This window comes from Caretta caretta, chromosome 18 (assembly GCF_965140235.1).
Source record: "Caretta caretta isolate rCarCar2 chromosome 18, rCarCar1.hap1, whole genome shotgun sequence".
Lineage (NCBI taxonomy): Eukaryota > Metazoa > Chordata > Testudines > Cheloniidae > Caretta > Caretta caretta.
Window position 1 is genome coordinate 17,844,101 of NC_134223.1, and position 23,149 is coordinate 17,867,249.

Below are 23,149 nucleotides of genomic sequence, written 5' to 3' on the forward strand. Positions count from 1 at the left end.
GCTCATTCTCTAAGGTATGGCTTCACTGCAGTGAAAGCTTGCCCTTGGTAGACAGACAGCATGCTAAAAATAGAAGTGTGGATGCTGCAGCACACGCTAGCCATGTGTGTACAAGCCTATCTGATCCCCTTGGTCCATACTCAGGTAGCTAGCGCGTGATGCCACCCATGCCACAACATCCACACTGCTATTTTTAGTGTGTTAGCTCAAGCAAAGCTATCATGTGGCTGTCCACCTGGACTGAGAGAAATAATCCCAACTGTAGTGCAAACATGCCCCAGAGGGTCAAGCTGCTTCTTCTCAAGGTCACCAAGAGAGGCGTAGTCTCTTGTCAAATCTCCAGCCATATGCACCAGTGTTTTATAAGGCATCTTTCATTTTGAAAGACACAAAGAACTGACTGTCTTTCAACTGATCAATAATGGTGACAACTGTCACATTGTCCCTTCAAGATTAACCTCACAATGCCTTTTGAAAATTCACAATACCTTAGATAAGGCCCACTGGTACACTAGAAAACAGCAGCTCTTTGCAAACTGATGATGAGATGCAGTTACCTGCCCTATCCTGGTGCAGATACTTTGTGTACCTTTATAATGGAAGTAGAGTGATGACATTTCCCTGAACTTAATTGTATACTTGACTAGAGATGCTATGAAAGTGAAGCACTTAAACATTTGTTTTCTCAGTAAAAATTCCTTTAACAATAAGTTGCTATTGGAAACACACACACAAGTTGGTAAGAGACACTAAGTAAAAGATACAAGTTCACTGTATTTCAGAGCTTAGGATGCAATAGTCTCACTGAACAGCCCTAATATCAGTAGTCAAATCCCGATCCCACAGAAGTGAATGGAAGCATTGCTGTTGATTTTATTGACTCTTTGATGTTGTGCTCTCTAGTAGGTTAGCCCAAAATTAAAATCTACTTTGAAACTGTTTTTAACATGACAAATAAAGGTTTCAGAATGTCTACCTGAGATTTTATTAAATCCACTACAGCTTTACCACAAAATTAAAATATGAACTCCAAAACATTAAAATTTGAAAAAGCAATAAATGCTATTTTGTGGGATCTACAAAGAGACAATATTTTTCTTTCCACTATCACTACAATGAACCAAATCCTAGGTCAAATTCTCTGTTTATCTACATGAGCACAACTCCGGTGACTTGTTATGTAAAAGGAATATTGCTGGTGTAGTAGAACAGTATCAAAGGTCAGTTTCTGAAGTCTTTGATTTTCAGATGTGTGTCTTTCTGCTCACGCTGCAAGGGTCAAACTGCTTCAGCTCAAGGTCACCAACAGAGGAGTTACACCTATTTACACCAGCAGAGAATTTGGCCTGCAATTCCTACAGCTGTGCTCACATTTCTGATGATGCTGTTTAAGCCTGATAAAGGCACCTGTTCTATACACTGAAGGAGTAGTAGTTTCTAAAATAACTGTCTGCATTTCAGCTCCTTTCAGAACACACACACACAAAAATGTTCGCCACAAAAACTACATAATGAATACAGAGAGATGTTATTTTCAGGCTTCTAAGACAGTATTGCAAATGGTGTAGGACGGAAAGAAAATGACGACTATGTCCTTTAAACTTTTTCACAAGCTTTGCTGCCTCTAAGTTTTCAATCGCTTTAAATATCAGCTGTTACAAATTTGCATGCTTTATGTTCACTCCCTTTCAAACTGTGAATTAATCAATAAGTTGGTTTAGGACTTTGGGCTGAAGATCAGTCCCTTCAATTCTTTCTCACTTCTTTCTCACTTTTTAACTTACACATTTTCTTTCAGCATCAAAGCAATTTTTGACTCAAGGTCCTTTTCATTCCCCAGTTCAGCACACAGTCGTCTGTGCATTGCCTGTAGGCGGAATACAGCAGCACTGTTACATTTAAAAAGAAAAAAATGAAATAATGTATGTTAAAACCTTGCAAAGTGAAAAATTCCAGAAATAATTAAGGTGCCATAAGGCTGAGACATTTGTTTTAGAATTCCACTAATTTATATTAACATAATGTCTTTCAATAATGGCTCCTAAAGTGTCCATTCTCTTCTGAAAGGCACAATCTCATTAAACTACTATCTACTGGTTAATTGAAAATTAAGATGAGAGCATTTTACCATCACTCGGCCATATTTTAAAGTGATTTGTAATTTCTAATGCTGATAAATACCACTTATGTAGTTAATTTTAGGAAAACAAATAGGACAAAGATTGTTGTCTGCTTTTAAAATGATAATACCACCTTACTTGTACCCCCCAAGATTTTGGCATACAGAGTAGATAAATTCTGCTCCTAGTTGCATTGGTGCAAATGCAGTTATTTCAGCTGAGTTTCACTGATGTAACAGAGGAGAACTGAGACTGGTAACTTTCCAGGATGGAAAAAAGGCCACATAGGGCCAAACTTTCTGCTGGAGTAATTCCCTTGACTTCAATGGAGTTATGCCAGCAGAGAATCTGTCCCAGAGTCTCCAATCTATCAAGCTTTCCACAGAAAAAAGAAGTGTTTAATTCACTGACCCAAATAACAACCCTTAATATAAATCTCCCTCATTTCCATCTTTCTCCCTTCAGTGCTTGCAATCAGGCCTTTTGCCACTCCAACAGTTGCAGTTAGTTGAATGCATTGTCTTACTGCTGGTAATAAACAGAATAAATGAGTACTTTCTGCTGACAATCTGTCTCTTGCTAATCCTGGAAAAGTCAATTGTGGGACAGGTTCATGGTATATCATCTGTTGAAGAAATGTCATGATATATAAATGGATTTTGAAATCTCTGTCCCATTCCACATATTGAACATTCCTCTATGAGTAATGATCCTGCTTCTTACTCCGTACACCCCAAAATGGGCTTTACTGAGCTAAGTATCAAAACTAGCTTGACTACCTTTGTCAAAGTCAAAAATCAACTGATTCTTAATTTTATTAGAAAGCATAAAAAATGACTGATACTATTTAAAGATAGCTTCGCCCTGTGTTTAACATGCTTGTTTTAACAGCAATTACTTACACTGATTAAAATTGTGTCAACGAAATATAATGTAAACCTCATACTTTCAAACCTGAACCATACACAAATGTGTATTTTCAGCTGGTCTGAAACCTGGTCCATCTGAATATAATTTATAATGAATGATTCATATATGCTACTGCTCCTCCTTACTTCTCCAAGGATGAAATACACTCCTGCGCAGAAGGCCAGTGCATCACTTAAGTCCCATGTAAGCCCTCAAGATAGGGTTTGTATGAGATTTAATTTGTACATATAGCTGTGCTGGATAAGTATCTATCCCAGGTTTGAAAAATAAGCAAACTGAATGCAAGAATCTTATGGCACTAGAACCTGGGACTACAGTAGAACCTCAGAGTTATGAACACCTCAGGAATGGAGGTTATTCGTCTAACTCTGAAATGTTCATAACTCTAAACAAAACGTTATGGTTGTTCCTTCAAAAGTTTACAACTGAACATTGACTTAATACAGCTTTGAAACTTTACTATGCAGAAGAAAAATGCTACTTTCCCTTTATTTTTTTAGTAGTTTACATTTAACACAGTACTGTACTGTATTTGCTCTGTGTGTGTGTGTGTGTGTGGGTTGCTGCCTGATTGTGTACTTCTGGTTCCAAATGAGGTGTGTGGTTGACTGATCAGTTTGTAACTCTGTTGTTTGTAACTCTGAGGTTCTACTGTTTCAGACTCCTGACATTTCCATATCATCACTGGAAGCTGAGGCCATGTTTCTGCTGGGGGACCATGTGAAGTAAGACACTGCAGCATGTACTGCCCAGCTGGACCTGGGTGGTGGCCTCCCATAGCCCACTGATTGGCCCATGTTGATATATAAGCCAGGAAGCCATCACAGAGAGCTGCCTGAGCAATGATGTAGACTGCTTGCATGTGTCTGTTCCAGACCTTGACTTGTTGTGAACCCTAGACTCCAGCTTCTGATCCCAGTTTGCCCCTGCCACCTGCCTGTAACTCAGTGCCAGAATTCCTGGTATTGTGACCCAGCTTGACGCTGACTCTGGTGCTCGTCTCCTGACCACAACATGGTAACTGACCCATACACACAGGCCACCCACTACCTGGCCCTGACACAGAGGCCCAAAGTGGTGAAGTGACTAATTCTGCCATTGGTCACAGAAGCCCTACAACCTAAAAACAAAACCAGTGCATTGTAAGATGCAGTACATGGCACAAACTCATTTGTAGCCATAACCTAAAGTACTGTATTATTTCAGGCTTATTGAATAGTAACTTGAACCTGACTAAATAGAAAACATATTTTTCATTTGCATCTCCAGCACAATTTAACATTGTCATTAACTTAAGTCCAAATATCACTGCATAGGTACCAATAATGCTAAATTAATGATAATTCATATTTTAACAACTGTTAAAATGTCATGTTATTTAAGTCTTTAAGCCAGGAATTTGGTATATCTTCCTACTCCATTATTAAGCAGCAAATATCTATAATGGACCATTGTGATAGTTGCTATCCGAACTGCTACATAGCAGCATATCTACAGATTAGACCTTGGCCTGGCATAAGTTTAAAAGTTATGTTGCTCTTCTTAGCGTTTGTTTAATGATTGTTTAAATTATAGGGCATCTGATACTGAGCATATTTCTTCTACAATAAATTACATGAGGATACAGTGTCTCAAAACTACTCCATAAAGACTTCCTGAGAGGAAGAACTATGGAAATTAACTCTAGAAGCCATATGGGATCAAACAGGACATTGTTATTGGAGAGCGTACATTTCTGTGCAAAAGATTGAAAAAGTCTTAATTCAGCTATTTCACCCGATTACGCTGCAAACTCCACTCCCTGGAGTCTTCAGACAATCAAACTACATTTTTTAAAATAATTTTCTTTTAAAAAATTCTTATGTTTACTTGCCCAAAGAATCTGAAATTCAATCACACTCAAACTATATATTACAGAATAGTGTCTACTACACAAGAATTCATTTTCCTTAAACATTTAGTCACTTGTCACTTGTTTTTGATCATTAGCCATTCTGTTTTAGCAATTAAGTTACCTTTATTAGTTTGTTATTCATTGAGACATTTTATTAACCTGAAGAATACAGGGCACAGTGGCAGCTGCAAAGCTGGTTCACAATACACTGGATACCAGCACACAAACCACCCACTGCTTTCAGTTTAAACAAATTAGAAAGGTCCAGTAAATTCACTCCCACTTCACAGCAGAGAAGCTCAGTAGCTGCTGTTGTATTATATTGCATTTGTGCATTTCACAAACACACAACACTGAGAAACAGAATATATAAGTACCAGTTCCTTGTCATAACAGGCATGAGCATAGCAAAACTAAAAATGACATAGCATACTTCTGATGTCAGTTGATCTATATTAACCAGATGATTAAATGAATGGTGGGTGGAAGGAATGATAAATGTAAACCAGACTAACTATATATGTTAAGATGACTTTATTTGTACTATAGCACATACATTTCTTAAATCTACATTTTTTTTATCCCAGGCTGAAAATCCCTTTCATACATTCCAGCCTCTGTGTAAGGCTAAAAATGAGAAAGTCCTCTCTCATGTAAAATAATGAACGTGATCAACGGGCTTTCTTGGGAGTTGGAAGAGTCAACCAAAGTTAAAGGTATACAAATGTCATTAAATTATCTGTCAGATTATCATATTTTCGTTGTGGACCTTGTGTCAATGGCACTCGGTTTTTGCCCAGCTGAGTGCTACAATGACAAACTTGCATAAAATGAACAAATTGCATATACCTTCTTTTTAGAACTCATCTTTCAATATTAAGGTGCCTCCATATGGACTACAGGTCTCAGCATGCAATGCTCTGTCTTGACGTGAGAAGGTTACTCTGATTAAGACAGTGCATTGTATCCTGGGATTAGTAATTTACAAGGGCTACACATCCAAACAAAAATTTAGTGCATTTGTGGACTATATTGTAAAACTCCACAGGCTGTATCTGTATAAGACAAATATATAAAAACTCATTGGTAAAGTATATATGATATTCTTCAGTGAGACTGTCAGGTACATTGGATATATCACTGATAAAATGATGACAATAGGTTGTAATGGGTTGATTCTCCAAGTGAGGCATGTTTGTATTCTCAGTAATGCCTGTGATTCTTATAAGAATCACAAGATAAGTCCCCATAAATCCTTGGGAGACTATTATCTCTCATAAAATGACTAATCTGATGGCCATTGTGAACTTTAATTAATCCCATGAGCAAAGGTATGCATTTTAGTTGATGGGGTTATTATTTTTTAAAGATGAGCAGAAGATATGTTTGTCTACTAAAATAAAAAATGTTTGGGATAAGGGGCATGAGAATTACACAGAACTCAGAAGCAAATGTTTTGACCATATTTACCACTGGAACAATAAATCCTATATATAATATTAGGATATTACCATAATGCAATATGATCCTGACCCACAACACCACACACTTAAATTTTTGGAAAATTTTGGATTAGAGTCTGGATCTGAATGTGTACTTGCAGGACACAGTGCTAGATTCAAAATTTAACTTATCTCACACTTCACCTTTTTACAGTTTCCTAGAGTGTTTAATGTTTGTAAATTACTTTAAGCTCCTCAGATAGGAAGTGCTACAGAGAAAGAAACTTTCCATGAGATCGACAGGGAATGGATCACTTGATTACCTGTTCTGTTCATTCCCTCTGGGGCACCTGGCATTGGCCACTGGATACTGGACTAGATGGACCTTTGGTCTGACCCAGTATGGCCGTTCTTATGAGATCTCACAAGACCAGATTTCAGAAAACTAAAGAGTTATCACTCCCATTTTATAGATGCATAAATGGAGGCAGAGTGACCCGCTTGAGGTCACACAAGTCAGTGACAAAACAAAGTAAAGAATTCATGAGTTCTGACACCTAGTTCCCTGCTCTAGCTACTACAAAATACTGCATTTGGTCATTCCACTTTGTCAGTGTTGTCCAAATGCAAAGGACTAGCTCATAAATATCTGCTGTCATGAGACATTCCTTAAACTCCAATCCTCACTTCTTGCTCCACAGCAATTGCCTACTAGCATCTTACCTCTGGACAGGAAGCTGCACAGATGCGCCTTTCCCAAGCTACTGCACTGCTGCTCTGTATATCAAGTGGAAGGTACTGTTGGTGTGAATAATAAGCTGCCTGGAGAGTAACTGTATCACTTAGTCTTCACCAACTTGAGACCTAACCTATCTGATCGGTTCTCCAAGCACAGTATGACAGTGCACTGCTCCTTACCAGATGGCATGGACCATGGAGATAACCAGCTTGTTTTTTTATCCTGATAATGGCAATGACTTTTAAACATTGACCTATTAGGTGTCATTTGATAGATTCAAGAATATGTTTAATAATGTTATCAAACATTTTCAGCAATAACAAGAAGAGGGAAAAGGTCACAACGTTTATCTCATTACCTTCCCCTTCCCACGTGTAAACACCGAGCATGTCAATAATCTGTGACAACCAGAAATACCCTCTACCTACGTATTTCCAGCCTCTTTCTCTTCTTCTATTTTGGTCTCTGTGCACTCTCGTTCTTTTGTTAGCATTTCGATCCGCAGCTGGCAGGCACTGAGCTCCTCTCTGAAACAAACAAAACATCCTTATTTATATTTGGTATGTTTCCCATTCCTTCTCTTGAAGCATTTCTGCTCCTTAGGATCATAGCTGGATCCTATCAAGAGTTTCTTTAGAGGCACTTGTTAACTTTAAAGTATTTGTACCAGGAATTTAGAAAAAAATATAACCTCTTAATTAATTCTGGTTTCATTCAGAGCTCTCTAGTAGCATCTACCAATGATGATAAATAAAGAGTATTTTTAAAATGTAGCCTCCTCCAGCATATATGTAATTTGTTTTTTATACTTTTTGGCCGTCATGCAATGAAACATTTAAGGTGAGTACTTAACTTTTAGTACACAAGTAGTCCCAATGACTTCAGTGAAACTACCTATGTAATTAAAGGTAAGTGATGTTATGCTCCAGATATGGGGCCTGATCCAGGGTCCACGGAGATCAATGAAATTCTTTCCTTTGATTTCTATGGGCTTTGGAACAGACTCATAAATTGTTATATTGACAGCACAAGTCTTTTATTTATTCAAGTATAGCACAAAAAGAAACAGTGCAGGTTCCATATGACACCGTGGCAATCCGCCTTAAATTCTGGAGGGACCTTCTTGAGCAGTAAGTAGGAAATTCAGTGTGTCTGGCCAGTTTAGTCTTTGGCCCCATTGTGCTAAGACTGCCAATAAAGGGCGTCTAATCCGCTGCAGTTATGATAGTGATTTTAGTTGATGAGTAGACAGAAAGAAGCCCACTAGGAACTAGACACACCCGTTTAGGCTACCAAATAGTCATCAGAAGGTTGTCTTTTGGTCACTTTTGAACCAGTGACCCAAAGTTAAGACTCCATATGGTTTTAGAAATCTAAGCTACCCAGTCACCCAAATATTTGTAACTGTTAATAGAATTATGTTTGATAATGAAGTACAAGGATTGTTATCCTAGCTCTGCAAAATAATAGCAATTGACAAGGGAAATCTTTCACAGCATGTCACTGTAAAGTAGGTCATATGCAGTTGAGCTTCAAGTACAGTTATAAATGGCACTTCCCGTTTAAAAATTGCATGGATATTTACCAATAAAAGCCACTTTTCAAGGAAGATGCAGTGATAATTATTAGTTTTTATTTATGATGAAAAAATGTTGCAAACAGCTGTTGGCCTCTTTACTCCCAGCCATCAACTTCCTGCCACTCCAAGATGATTGCACAATTGGGAAGGACACGAGTTGACATCTTGAGTGCACACATTGGGAGGATAATGACTAAATGGCAGGAAATGTCTAGAAATATTGAGCTTTGCAGATTTATATTTATTTTCCAAAAAAGTTCCCTGAAATATAACAGAAAATAAAAGCAGAAAACCCTAATACTAAGTTACAACATCTCACTATTCAAGAGCACCATTTATAAATTCACAGAAACAGTTCTTTTAAAACTTTCTCCTCTCAGTTACATAGCAATAGTTCATCAATGATACTTAGAACCGAAATTTCCTCATTACCTTATTATAATTTATGTTCATTTCATCATAACGTTACAGAATCTGAAAATAATAACTTCTTTTTTCCTAATAATTTGGAATAGTCACTTGAAATATGATAATTATTGAGTCAAATCCCCAGGTGGGATTGTTCCTCACTCCTGATCCATGGGTGAATTGGATCCTCCATGCATGGCTCTCCCTGTCCCATGTGAAAGGAAATATCAACCGCTGCCAAAGTTTCATCTCCCTCTCTTCTGAAACCCCTTGGAGTGCACTCCATGGGTACAAGGTCTGCTATGAGAAAGGAGGAGACTGGGCAGTTGTGGATGAGCACACCTTTGTGTGCTGCTGAGATTTCCAGAAAAGGATAACACAATCTTTTCCACTGGCTTGTATTTTATTCCTGCCACTCACAACAGTTCCATTTTTCGAATTCTGCAGATCTTCTGCACAGTATCTTTTTTAGTTGTAATTAGTTCTGGCATTGTACCATGTCAGAGGCTTTGGGTTTCTGCTCGTCACTCAGGCCTGTAACTTGGACGTCATTTTTTAATCAGACCTCTGTCTAGGTCCTCACATCCAGATTACGTCTAAATGCTGCAGATTCTTTGTACTTAAAATCACTAAGATACAGTCTTTCCTATCCATCCACACACCTAAAAATCTTGGCCAAGCTCTCATCATTGTGCATCTTGATTACTGCAAAATCCTTCTCTCTGGACTTGACAAATGCAAAGTTGCCCCAGTCAGATCTATTCAGAATGCTGCGGCAAAAATCATCTTCTAGACCAAGGGTTCTCAACCTTTTTCTTTCTAACCCCCCACTCCCGCAACGTGCTATAAAAATTCCATGGCCCACCTGTGCCACAACAGCTGTTTTTCAGTAGCTTAATAGCCAGGGCCAGCATTAGGGGGTAGCAAGTAGAGCAATTGCCCAGGGCCCCACACCACAGGGGGCCCTGTGAAGTTAAGTTGCTCAGGCTTTGGTTTCAGCCCCGGGCAGCAGGGCTTGGGGTTCGGCTTTCTGCCCTGGGCCCCAGTGAGCTTAATGCTGGCCCTGCTCTCTGATTTATTTTGGCAGACCCCCTGAAATCTGTTCACAGCCCCCCAGGGGACCTAGAACCCTGGTTGAGAACCGCTGTTCTAGACTGTTGCTTTGACCATGTCACCCTGCTCTTTGCCTCCTTCTACCATCTTCCCCTTCTGTGTTGCATCAAACATAAGCTGCCTGTATTCACTTCAAGGCTCTTCATGGCCTATCTCCACCGCACCTATTATCTCTGATTCACTATTGAGATGTTGATCCTCGGCTACGATCGGCTAACAATGCCAGCCTCCAACACCCCTTGTTAAATTTTCAAACAAGCACATTTGTATTGTTTCTCATGCTGCCCCTCATGTTTCGGGTGTGCTCCCCATACATATCCACAAAAATAATGCATTATCCTCCTTCAAATCCCTCCTTAAAATTCTCTTTTGCCATGATTCCTACAAAAGTTTGGCAATGATTAGGCTTCTGATGTGCTAAGACCACTGCTTATAATGCTGTTCAATACTATCTCATTCCTTGTACTCCCTCATCTACCTGCATTCATCTGTTGTCTCTTGTTTTATACGTAAATTGTAAGTTCTTTGGGGCAGGGACTGTCTGTTTTGTTCTGTGTTTGTACAGCACCTGGCACAATAGAGTCCTTATCCATGACTAGGGCTCCTAATTGCTACAGTAATACTCATAATAATTAATAATAACTATTACTTGAGCATTTGAAAGTTCTGCTAAAATTGCCAGCATGCTGCAGCGTTCAACTCCAGGGAAACATATGGCCAGTAGTCCAGAAACAAAGGGCGAGATCCACAAAGTGACTTAGATGTCCAAAACCCAGTTTTAGGTGCCAAGTCCCAACTGTATGCAATCTGCAAAACCCTTGCTTGACTGCCACCTAAACCTTTAGGTGCCTAAACTCTCTCAGCACCTAAATTTTTGCAGTAAAAGTCCCCTAGGTGCCTAAATTTCTGCCTCTGAGCATGAGTACTGCTGCCTCATTCTGGGTGTCCACTCACCTATCTCATGCCTGAGCCTCAGTGTGATCAACAAACCAAGGGAAGAGAGGAGCTCCTCCACCTATCTTGCTTGCAGGACCCAGTCCATTAGTGTGCTCAGAGGCTGCCTAACTCCACACAAAACACCAGGAAGTAGAGGCAGCCCACCTTATAACACAGCCCAGTGCTTAGGGTACTGATGTGGGAGACTCCTGTTCAATTTCCCCTGTCTGCCTGAGGAGGAGGAGTTGAACAGGGGTTCACCACCTCTCAGTAAGTCCCTAACCACAGGACTATGGGATATTCTGATATGGGTTGCTCTCAGTCTCTCTTGTTGAAGCCATTCCACTTTAATAAAATGTTAACTGGGCCAGAGAAAGAGACTGAGAATCACTTATAGTGACTGAGCACTGCAACACCTATGTACCTTTGCAGATCCAGGCCAAAGAGTCAAGTTTTCTTTTGCAAGGTCTTTCAACTCTAAGGTTGCATTGTACTGGCATTACACTCAGGGCCAGTCTTAGGGAAAATGGTGCTCTCGTAAGGATAAGGCCTTTTCCTGTAGCCAAATTGTAAGGCCTAAGGCCTTTGTCTGCAGCCATATTAGAAGACCAGCAGCCATTAACCAAAAAGCAGAAAGTCACATCCTCACATTTCATCTAAATTAGATTAAAACAATGTAATATCAGGCTGTTAAGAAGGCGATCCTGTCCTAACAGTACCCATCACCACCAGATAAGGAAACAAATCTTAAGACGGTTAAAGAAAACTTTGTTTGCTGGAATTCTGTTTGGCAAGAAATCACTTATCAACAAGTTGTAGTTGTAAAATCCCTAATTCTTTATTGTTTTGCCTTTATGGTCCCCACTTCTCTATTGTTTATCTGTATGGTCTCTGTCTGGTTCTTTGATTGTTTCTGTCTGTTAAATAATTAATTTTTCTAGGGGTAAATCAATTAAGATGGTGGGGTGTGATTAGTTGAAGAATTATTTTACAATATGTTAGGATTAGTTAGAAAATTGTTTAGTAATAATTTAGTAAAATGATTGGTTAAGGTACAGCTAAGCAAGACTCAAGTTTCACTATATAAACTGGGGTTCAAAAGGAAGTTCTTTGGAACCCACTCCAGGACAGCCCCAAGACCAGAGCTGCCAGACCTCAACACCCTGCCAACCACACCATACAGAGCAGAAGCTGGAGTGACCCCAGATGACCTGATATTGACTGGCCATCAAAAAAAGTTCATCTGCCTTATTGGGAGGGGTGAGCATTGTATGCTTAACATGTGCGTTCTTTTTTGGTAATCATTTTTAAATAGGAGGTTAAGGATATTACTGTGTAAGGCTCTTTCACTGGTAAAAGACCCCACAAACCTGCACAGTGTAACCCTGAGCCCATGGAAGGGTAAGGGTGGGCGCTTAAATTAAGAGGGTTACGCCTTGAGCCCATGAAAGGGTAAAGGTGGGTGTACTAGAGCATAAGGTTACACCCTGAGCCCTAGGAATGGGGTAAGGGTGGGTGCCTAAATTAAGAGGGAGCCCCACCTTGAGCCCTAGGAACTGGGTAAAGGTGGGTGCCCGTAGAGTATGCGAGTAATAGAGAATTTTGTGCAGGTAACACCCTGGGCGAACTTGTATTTTGGCACCGCTGGCCCCTGCTGCCTCCCCTGACCCTTCATCCATCCCCCAATCACCACAGGCCTCCAATTCTTCCCTTAGCTCCCCACCCATACGCCCTGGCTCTCGCTGCTTGCCCACGCTCCCCATCCCCCATTATCCCTGGGCCTCGCTGCCTCCCCCCACCCCATTGCTCCAAGCTCCCTTCTATGGCCTCACACCTCAGGCCTGTCACACTTCTTGACCATGGCATATCCCTGACCACGGCGCCCTGGGTGCTTGCCCACATCACCCATCTGTAAGGTCGGCCCTGTTTGCACTGCCAAAAAGCATGCCACCTGCTTTATTTTGCAATTTCTTAGTTTTTAAGAGTAACTCAGTTTTCATTCACTTAAAAATAATTAACGTGATATTTAAACTATGTAGTCCTGAGGGGCAGAATGGAGGAATTAACAATCAGAATAGACAACAGAACAGCTGAAATAATGGTTCCTTCTTTGAGTTTTCATCATCTCTGTTGATCATTTATTGGTCCCTAGGCATGAATTCCCAGTGCCAAACACTCCTAACTCACTATATAACTTGCAGATGACATTTTTCTTGGCAGCTCTAATATAGCTTTTGTGATTAACTTGGCTTTTTTTCTCATTCCTTTTGTTGCTTTACACATTGTGCATACACAGTATGAGCTGGCCACATTTGACTGTACATGATTGCTAATAAAACATAAAGCAATAGGAAAATATTTTCAATATGAAAAAGCAATTTCTCAAACAATTAAGTCTTGTTCCATTTCAGAAAAAGGGATTTTTAGTGCTTATTATCAATTAGGATTAATTCTGTTTAAAAATCCCTAAGTGATCGTAAACTCAGGGAGCTTGTTTAAAAGAATCATGGCAGCTTAGTCCCAAAGACAATAGCAACACATTAGTGGTTTTGAATATTAAATGAAATCCTGAAAATATGTAGTTCATGAAATATGAGGGCAAAATGCAGTCCTGATTTTAGAGGTTTAGCTAGACCACCAAACTCTGAATTATCTACTTGATGTTCCCAACAGCCAGTTGGGTCAGTGGGGTTGCTTAGAAGTAACTTAGAGAAGCATCTGTTCCTAGTCGCTAGTATTGAAATCCTCATTTTATTAATACTCATCACTGTTTGTTTGTATCCTGTTTAACTCATATGAGTCCAGCACTCTTTTTTAGCCTTTTCCGTTTAAAGGGAGGAATTAATGTTATTTAATATATAGGCCTCAAAGAGCATTGCCAATGTACATCTGTTTTTGACATTAAACTTAAGGGACAATCTTCAGATGATGTAAACTGTCACAATTCCACTCACATCAGTGGTGCTATGACAGCTTAAACAAGCTGAGGATCTTACAGGAGGCTATTTTTTTCTGCCATTTCCTTAGCATCAATGGCTAGTATATTCAACTAATGTCCTGAGTATCACACAATGGATTTATAGTATGGATTTATAGCATGGGAGTTACTGAGTTTAAACTCATATTGCTGCCATTTCTTATTCCTGATATGTAAAATCAACAAGTGTCTCTTTTGAACTATTTATATGATTTAGTATGGAGGAATAAAAATTGAGAATGACAACTAAGTCTGTAACATGCATTTATCTTCACAAAAAAGGGACACTGTTAGATTAACAGTCCTTTAAAAAGAAAAGAAAAAAAAGCTTCCTCACCTGTGTTACAAGTTATGAACTGAAAATGAATTTTTAATGTTCAATTTACTTGTCTCTCAGTTTGGACAATGGAAAGAGACTAGTAATATTCATCCTGGATTATATTCAAATTCACTTTCTGGTTCTCTCACACAAGCACAATGGTGCAATGTTTTGATTGCAAATTCTACCGGAGAATGTATAAATCCAAATATAATTAGATTTTTTTCCATGACAACCCTGGGGTAAGTGGGTACAACTGCATTTACATCAATAGAGTTACTGCTTTCAAGGTTTTACAGAACCTAAGGAAAACAGAACCTATATTTGCATCCTACAGTGCCCTTGCAGCCTCCATTCTTGTTTGCAATATATCTTTTGCTGGGATAAATATAGCTTTCACCAAACAATAATACAAACTATGATAAACAATAGTTACATCAGGAATGATATCCTGGAATTTGATTTTGGAGGACAAAACAAAAACTGTGGTTTATCTATGCTTGTGTGACAGCTGAACCCCATGGCTACACACTAACCTTGCTTTTGCAATGGTAAGAGCCTTTTCTTTGGCTATGTTGTCAAGCTGGTTGAGATTTCTGCGCAGGTTTAATATCCGAACTCTGTCTGCATACTTCATGGTCTTATTATTATTGTTATTACCATTGTTCATGTGGCACTCCTGGCTTTCCCTTTAGATTGGAAAAAAAAAAAAAAAAAAGACTTCCACTGTGACAAATGATTAACCACTGTGACACTGTTGAGGCGTTTAAATAGTTATTTAGGGTATACGAACACACACTTACACTCTTTTTCCTTCAGTTTTTAAAATTAAGTTTCCATCAGGAATATGAATGTACAGTGAGCATAAAAAACAAAACAAACAAAAAATGAACAAAATCAGCACTAAAATCCTTGTTATGCAGATGTAAAGCAGAGCTGAACTTCAAACGTGGGAAGCTGATGTCAGGCGCACAAATCCATATTTAGGGAACTAAATAAGTGACCTGATATTCAAAGATACTGAGCATACGTAGCTCCAGTTGACTTCAGTGGGAGCTGTGTGTGTTCAGCACTTCTGAAAAATCAAGCCATTTATTTAGGCACTTTTAGGCCCCCAAATTTAAAATTTTGTCCTGAGCCTGTAAAATTCTAGATCCTTGGACAGTAATTCAAAGCCATCAAGGGGACATTTCAGACTTCCTTAAAATGTATTAAAAGCAGTACATTAAGTGATTCATGTCCCACTGATTTAATAAACTATCATTCAGGTCTCATGAAGTGTATAGAGAGCAATACATTTGGTGGTTCTTTTTCTTAATTATTTCAATGAACTTTGAGTTTCAGTGCCTATGGAACTGAGAACGTAGAAGTCTGCCTATAGCTAAGCATATGTGAGATGCAAGTTTCCACATGCAAACAGGCTAATGGACCTTATTCCCTGATCTTCATCACTCCTGCTATCCTCTTGCCAGCTCACTCCTGGGAAGAGATTAACAATCTTGTCAAACCGGGCCTAAGAGTGCTTTGATCAAAATGAAGCAGCACCTCCATTGGACCATGTTTAAACCACCAGACTCATTTTCACATGTGACCTGTGTTAGATTTTTTAACTGTGGTCTACTGAGATTTTAGTAGTATAATAATCTGCTGTACCGCCTATTTGCAGACCCAAAGTAGCATTAGTACAATTATATTGATGCCTATCTGTTCAACAACATGTGACCCGAGCCTGGTGTTCTTACACAAACAAAAGTCTCACTTATTTGCAGATCCCAATAAATTCCATGTGATAAATGTGGCCCAAAATTTGTCTGCATCTTACCATTATTGTCTATGCCTTGCTGCTTTCCATTACTAGAACAGCTTTGTCAGAAAGGCCTACAAGTCTTACTTCCTATAAAGAAATCCAGTGTATTCTTGAAGTCCCGATAAATAAATCTTCTCCCACAAAAAGCAAATTAAAACCATATAAGAAATTACCAGCATAGTTGATGACTGAGTATACAAATTACTCACCCACTAGAATCAAAGTCCTCTCCAACTCCTTCAGAAGCATCCTTGCTTTTGATTTTATCATCTTCCTCTGACTCTTCTCCAGTCTTGTGTCCTAACAAAAATTAAAGAAAAACAACAGTTTAATAAAGATACTTTGGACATTAAAATGTACATTTCCTGCCAAGTCAAAACACGACAAGCAGCACGGAGATGACATCTTAAAAGCTTTATTGCTGTGTATAATCAAAAACTTCTCGTCACAAAATACACATAAAAGCAATTTTACACCTGGGAAATAAAACAGACAAATGCTCTCCACCTTCATTACAGAACTGTCATTGACGATCAAATGTAAGTGCTATAAGAAGAAAGTTTGTATTCGCCAAATGGAATTCAGGATTTATGGATCATTGATAGGTTTTGGCAGGCAGTATAATAAAATGCTGTCAACAAACACTAACCTATTCTACACTGCATGCATTTATATATTTTTCATTCTTCTAGCTTGCTGCAACAATAATAGAATGATTTCTCACTAAATATTTATGTAGTCTCCATGTACCAGGATGATGATGAAAAAATAAAATGCTTGCCTAAGAAATTTTTCATTTTAAGGTCAGTACCAGCACTGCACTCTGAGTAATAATTGGTAATAGGGCACAAAAATAGAAAAGAAGGTTGCATCCAGTAAAATATTTGTATGCTGTCCTTGTGTAATACTAAGGAACTACACAGTCAAACCCTGATTAGCGCGGTCAGTATCTCTGTGAGCAACTGTTTGATTTGAGAAGTAGAGGTACTGGGGATAAACAGTGAAAGACTAGATTATAATTAGGTACACTGATATAAATCTGCAGTAACCTCATTGGAGTCAATGGAATTACTCTGGATTTATACCAATATAACTAAGCTCTCAGTTTGACTCCAAATCTATTGTGTGGACTGTACTGTATTGTACTGTCTCAAAGAGCCAAATGAGTAGGTACATTAATATGTCAGCATTTGTAAATTAGCAAAATATTTCACCTTTACCTTTCGGTTGGTTCGCCACATTCCAGAACTGATCTGTTACACTGTCGTTGTCATCTTTTTCTTGTTCCAAAAATGGTGTAGCAGCTGTCTGTTCCTTTTCACAAATATCAAAGAACTCAGTATCTTCCATACTGGCAATTCTTTTAATAGAATTCAGCTACCAGAGGAAATAATTGGTGTATGAATATTCCCACTCTACACACAAATGCTGACTATATTTTGAGATGAACTAATCACATTTGATCAAGCAGATATTTCATATATGTGAAATAATTGGCTACAATTTAACATTTAATTACTAGCTGCACACTTTGAGTCTGGATTTTAATGGATCTCTTAAAGAGAAAACTAGGCCATTTCCAGCGTATTTTCCTACCATAATAAGGTCAACAATGACATAGTGCTTCCAGTCACATTTTAACCCAGTGATTGCTAGTTTTGTGAGAAATGTCAGGTGTTCTATATTAATTCATTTTTATTAATATTCAAAAATATAATTTCACTCAGCAAGCTATTTATGACAATTGACAAGAAAACAGATTTTTAGCATAGGTTTGCTTCATTTAACAAAATTATGTACAAAAAATGTATGAAGATAAATCAGTTTAAAAAACATGGAAATGTACCTAACAAAAACATCATTTAGGTATTATAGGGGCCAAATCCAGTTCCCAAAGAAGTATATGGGTGTGAATAGAAATAAAAGCAGGGATATTCATAGTGCATGCATCTATCATGTGTCCAGTACCTAACGTCTATAGCAGGGATGGCCAACCTGTGGCTCTGGAGCCGTGTGCGGCTCTTCAGAGGTTAACATGCGGCTCCTTGTATAGGCACTGACTCCAAGGCTGGAGCTACAGATGCTAACTTTCCAGTGTGCTGTGGGGTGCTCACTGCTCAACCCCCTGCTCTGCCCCAGGTCCTGCCACCATCCACCCTTTCCCTCAAAGCCCCTGCCCCTTCCCCAGAGCCTGCCAGGCCCTCGCTCCTCCCCACTCCCCACCAGAGCCTCCTGCACACTGCAAAACAGCTGATTACGGCGGGTGGGAGGCATGGGAAGGGAGGGAGAGGCACTGATTGGCGGGGCTGTCGGTGAGCAGGAGGCGCTAGGGGATGGAGAGGGGTAGCAGATGGGGAGCTGCTTACATATTACTGTGGCTCTTTGGAAATGTACATTGGTAAATTCTGGCTCCTTCTCAGGCTCAGGTTGGACACCCCTGGTCTATAGGATGCACAATTAAGGTTCAGTGTTACAGTCTTTGTGAACCCAAAACATCCTATAAGTCAGTGAGAGGTTTCAGTCCACAAGTATTGCAAGAATCAGATTCTTAATGTTATGATAAAAACTAGGAGCCATTAACTCAGGTGGTGTACATTGGGGTAGCTCCATTGTCTTCAATGGAGCTATGCCAATTTACATCACTTGAGAATCAGGGCCTAGAGTTGAAAAAGAACAATTAGGTCATTTTACCCAACTCCTTTTATATACAGGAATTGTATCCTAAAATGTACAAACTAGTTTGAATCTAGTGTGCCATCTAGATACCACACACTGGTTACTTAATCTTTAATTGTAAATTTCCCTGATTTTGTGGATCTGAGACTTAGCCAGCCTCATTCTGAATGCACTCTCACCAATGTAAGCCAGGGAGCAATTCCATCAGAATTAAAACCTGTGTCAATGGGAGAAGAATCGGGTCCATCAGATTTAGTACAATTTGTGTTTGAATTACTACATAACCAGTAGAGAAAACAGTCTAATTAGTGGCATCGGTAAAAAGTGTGTCTATTATTATTTTATCATTTCTATTATAGCACTCTGTGTAAATTGTTTTTCAAAAATATCAGATATTTCATTACTGTTTGGATGCAGCATATTAGCAACTGAAAATAACAAACAATTAACATTCAACAGCACAATTGTTGTGGATTTTTAAACAGAACAAATCTGGCCCATTGTTTCACAGAGAGGGCAAAGTCTGTTTGCACAGTATAAGAGCTGTTATTTGCTGACTGAATTTCTCTATGAATTAAATATTAAAGAAAGCGGGAAAGAGGGTCAGACTCCCAGTTATGATCATGCATGTGACTGAACCTTAGGAAGCAAAATGGAGGTGAAGAGGGAACCAAGAGTAAAAGTTCCCATTTTCAAAAGTGACTCAAGCACTTAGGGTCAGAATTATAAAGATACTTAAACATCTAAAGATGCATAGAAGTGCCTAGTGGGAATTTTGAAAGCACAGAAAGCGATTAGGTGCCTAACTCCCATTGAAAATCTTACTTGAGGCCTAACTGCATTGTTCGGTGCCTAAATACCTTTAAAAATCTGACCCTAAATGCTTGTCATATTTGAAAATAGGACTTAGGAGCTCTTGAAAATTTTACCCCAACACAACAGCCCTCAAATTCAATAAAAATGTCAGGGTGAACAACTCACAGTGAAATATATATAATGTAAACAAATACCAAACTAAACAATGGCTTAAATCTATCAAGGTGCTGAACACTCTGGCCCCAATCCAGCAAAAAGCACTTAGGCATACATATACATTGAGAAGGATTTGACCCCTTTGTGCTAGTAAGTAACTTGAAAAAGCCTCAATGCTACCTCTATAGTACTAGAGCCAAAAGGTCTGCAGCCTTGTTCAATCTAGCCCTCTTAGGGTATGTCTGCATAGCCTGCAGCAGCGAGCCTCACAACCTGGGTCGACAGACTTGGGCTTGCTCTACAGTCCTAAAAGTAGCTGTGTAGATGTTGCGTCTCAGGCAGGAGCTTGTGCTCTGAAGCCCACCTCCCTCCCCAGGCTTCAGAGACTGAGCTCCAGCCAGAGGTGCAGCTTCAAAGCTCTGTCTACACAGCTTTTTAGTGCGGTAGCATGAGCGCAGTGAGCCTGAGGGAGACTCGCTGCCATGGGCTATGTAGACCTACCCTTATTCAGCTAAAATACTATTACATATGCAATGACAAACAAACAAACAAACAAACCCTGCCAAGTGTGACTTGTTTAGTCAAGGAGCTACAATAGCTGAGACACTGTAAGTGCTGAATATGATCTGTTTAGTCACACAGATACCACATGTGTGACATTTTAATAATGTACATACAGAATTTGCTGTGTGTGACATATTTATTCACAGATATAAAGCAGCTGCAACAGGTTTTGGCATGTGGTTAGCATGTTGTCAGAACAATTTATAATTTCCCTGGATCCATATAAATATTACAGTCCTATCCCACTGGTTCTGATACAAAGACAAAAATAACCCTTCCACCTTCGTGACACTTTACCAGTATAGAGTAGGCTCAGCTTGAGTCACTTCCTCATAACCTTTGTTTCTGATGCAGTTCTCTCACTGTTACCAGAAAATACTTCCCCAATGTTGATAAAATTTACCCACATTCAGTAAATACCTTGTGGCATTCACTTGGAGTTATTACCAGATGGTACATCATTAAGACTATTCACACAAAGACTTATGTGCTTAATTTTATGCACATAAGTAGCCCCATTGAATTCAACTGTATGTGCCTAAGTCTTTGCAGGATTGGGACTCAAATCAATTTGAGCTAAATCAATATAAGACAGTGTTAAACCCAAATAAGGGTTTTGTACTGGTTTAAACAAACTGGTTTTAAGCATGCCTTTTGTTAAAGTGGTAGAAGTTTGTGTGTAGACAAGGACTTATTAAACAGGCTTTGTGCTGGGAAACTATGCTGGGGTAGTGAGTGGGGGAATGGAACTTTCCCTGGTTGCTCCTTCAGCTGGGCATGCAGCCTCTGGGTCCATATAATCATCAGCCAGAGAGTATGGGTGGAATCCACCAAGCTACTTAGGTGCCTAAACGCAGATTTAGGTTCATGCATCCCTCACTGCAATCCCCAAAACTTCCACCAAACTCACTCACCTGGCACCTGGACATACACACTGCTCTCTCACTCTACATTCAAGGAGGAAGAAGAGGTGGTCATGGTGCCCACCTTATAACTTTTAGCCCAGTAGTTAGATCATTCACCTGAGGTGTTGGAGACCCAGATTCAATTCTCCCCTCCCTGGCAGAGAAGGTGAAATAATTTGAACAGGGATCTCCCACTTCTCAGGAGACTGCTCTAACCATGGAGCTATGGGTTAATCTAATATCATTCTCTCTTGTTTAAACTCTTCCACTTAGATAAATAAATAAAGAATAACTGGGCTGGACACAGAGCGAGAGAGAGAGATTGGGAAAGACTTTATAGTCCAGCAGTTGGGGCACCCAAATGGTGGGCAGCAAACCCTGGGTCAAGTCCCTCCTCCAATCACTCTTTATCCACAGTGGAAGAGCTTCAACAGGAGAGACACAGGGATCCCCACATCAGAATAGCCCATAGTTGAGTGGTTAGAGCACTCTCCTGAGAGGTGCGAAACCCTTCCTCCCTCGCTGCTGGGGGGAGAAGGGGTAATTGAACCTGTATCTCCCACATCCCAGAGCAATGCTCTAACAACTGAGCTAAAAGTTATAAGGTGGGCAGTAGCAACACCAGCTTCTCCTCCTCTGGATGTTTTGTGTGGAGCGAGGCAGGCACCTCTCTCTTTTCCTCAAGAAACTACATAGGTGCCAGAGCCAAGAGAGGGGTTCCCATTCATGCATCACTAGCAGAGTAATGCCTAGGGGCATTACTAGGGCAGGGCTTAGCAAATCAGCATCTCCCATTGGCTAGGTTAGGCAGAGAGCTGCCTAGTCTGCTGGCTTTTGTGGACTTCGTTTCCCAGCACCTATCTCACCTCATTCATCATATAAGGAACCTAGGAGCCTAACTCAGCCTTGTGGATCACAGTATGGTTCCTGTGATTTTCTAGGTGCCTAACAGTTAGGCACCATGACACACAGCACTGCAGTGCCTCAGTCCTTTTGTGGATTCTACATCATGTCCCTATCCCTCTACAATGGACTGTGAAGAGCCCACCTCTATCATGTGGAGGCAGCAGTGGCTGGTGTGACTACCTGATCACAGAATATCAGGGTTGGAAGGGACCTCAAGAGATCATCTAGTCCAACCCCTGCTCAAAGCAGGACCAATCCCCAATTTTTGCCCCAGATCCCTAAATGGCCCCCTCAAGGATTGAACTTACAACCCCGGGTTTAGCAGGCCAATGTTCAAACCTCTGAGCTACAGATGGTGTAGGAGTTCCTCCCTGAGCTGTGACTCACAACACCCCACCTTCTCACATAATGAAAGTACTGGAGTTTCCATGGCCCAAACCAAATGATGCTGGGAAAATTTCACCCTCTGTGAAAAGAGAAACTTGTGCTTTCCAGATGGGAGACTATGCTACATGTGGCAATGAAGGATAATTGGAGGGTCTGATCCAAAACCTATTAAAACCAATGGAAAGTCTCCCATTAACTTTAATGGGCATTGGATCAGGTCCTAACTGAGCAGCAACAAGAAATGATTTCAAAGAGATACATACACCATAAGTACAATAATAACATGGATAAGGATTAAAAACAGCATCAGCACTTTACTATAAAAAATTAGCATGACCTATTTTTATACCATTGCATGGAGGGGAATAATGCACAAAAAATGATCGTATTTGTACAGAAGGTTTAAAGAGTCACTGACACTTCATGGAAAACTTTGAAAAAACATTCTACGTAGAAACCATTCTGTTGCCATGGG

The 23,149-nt window shown here is 39.7% G+C and overlaps 1 protein-coding gene across 5 annotated transcripts in view; it reads right to left on the minus strand.

The window, feature by feature from the left end:
* Positions 1 to 23,149, minus strand: part of CFAP74 (cilia and flagella associated protein 74) — a 105,886-nt gene that overhangs the window by 80,554 nt on the left and 2,183 nt on the right. For 3 of the 5 annotated variants that reach the window (XM_048824999.2, XM_075120980.1, XM_048824998.2), the window contains exons 2-6: positions 17,485 to 17,641; positions 16,474 to 16,564; positions 14,994 to 15,146; positions 7,554 to 7,652; positions 1,785 to 1,889 (exon numbers count right to left, since the gene is read on the minus strand). In XM_048824999.2, the coding sequence (XP_048680956.1) occupies positions 1,785 to 1,889; positions 7,554 to 7,652; positions 14,994 to 15,146; positions 16,474 to 16,564; positions 17,485 to 17,614 (578 nt within the window). In that variant the 5' untranslated portion in view covers positions 17,615 to 17,641. The remainder of the gene's footprint in view (positions 1 to 1,784; positions 1,890 to 7,553; positions 7,653 to 14,993; positions 15,147 to 16,473; positions 16,565 to 17,484; positions 17,642 to 23,149) is intronic. The other 2 variants (XM_048825000.2, XM_048825001.2) reach the window with 2 other exon arrangements.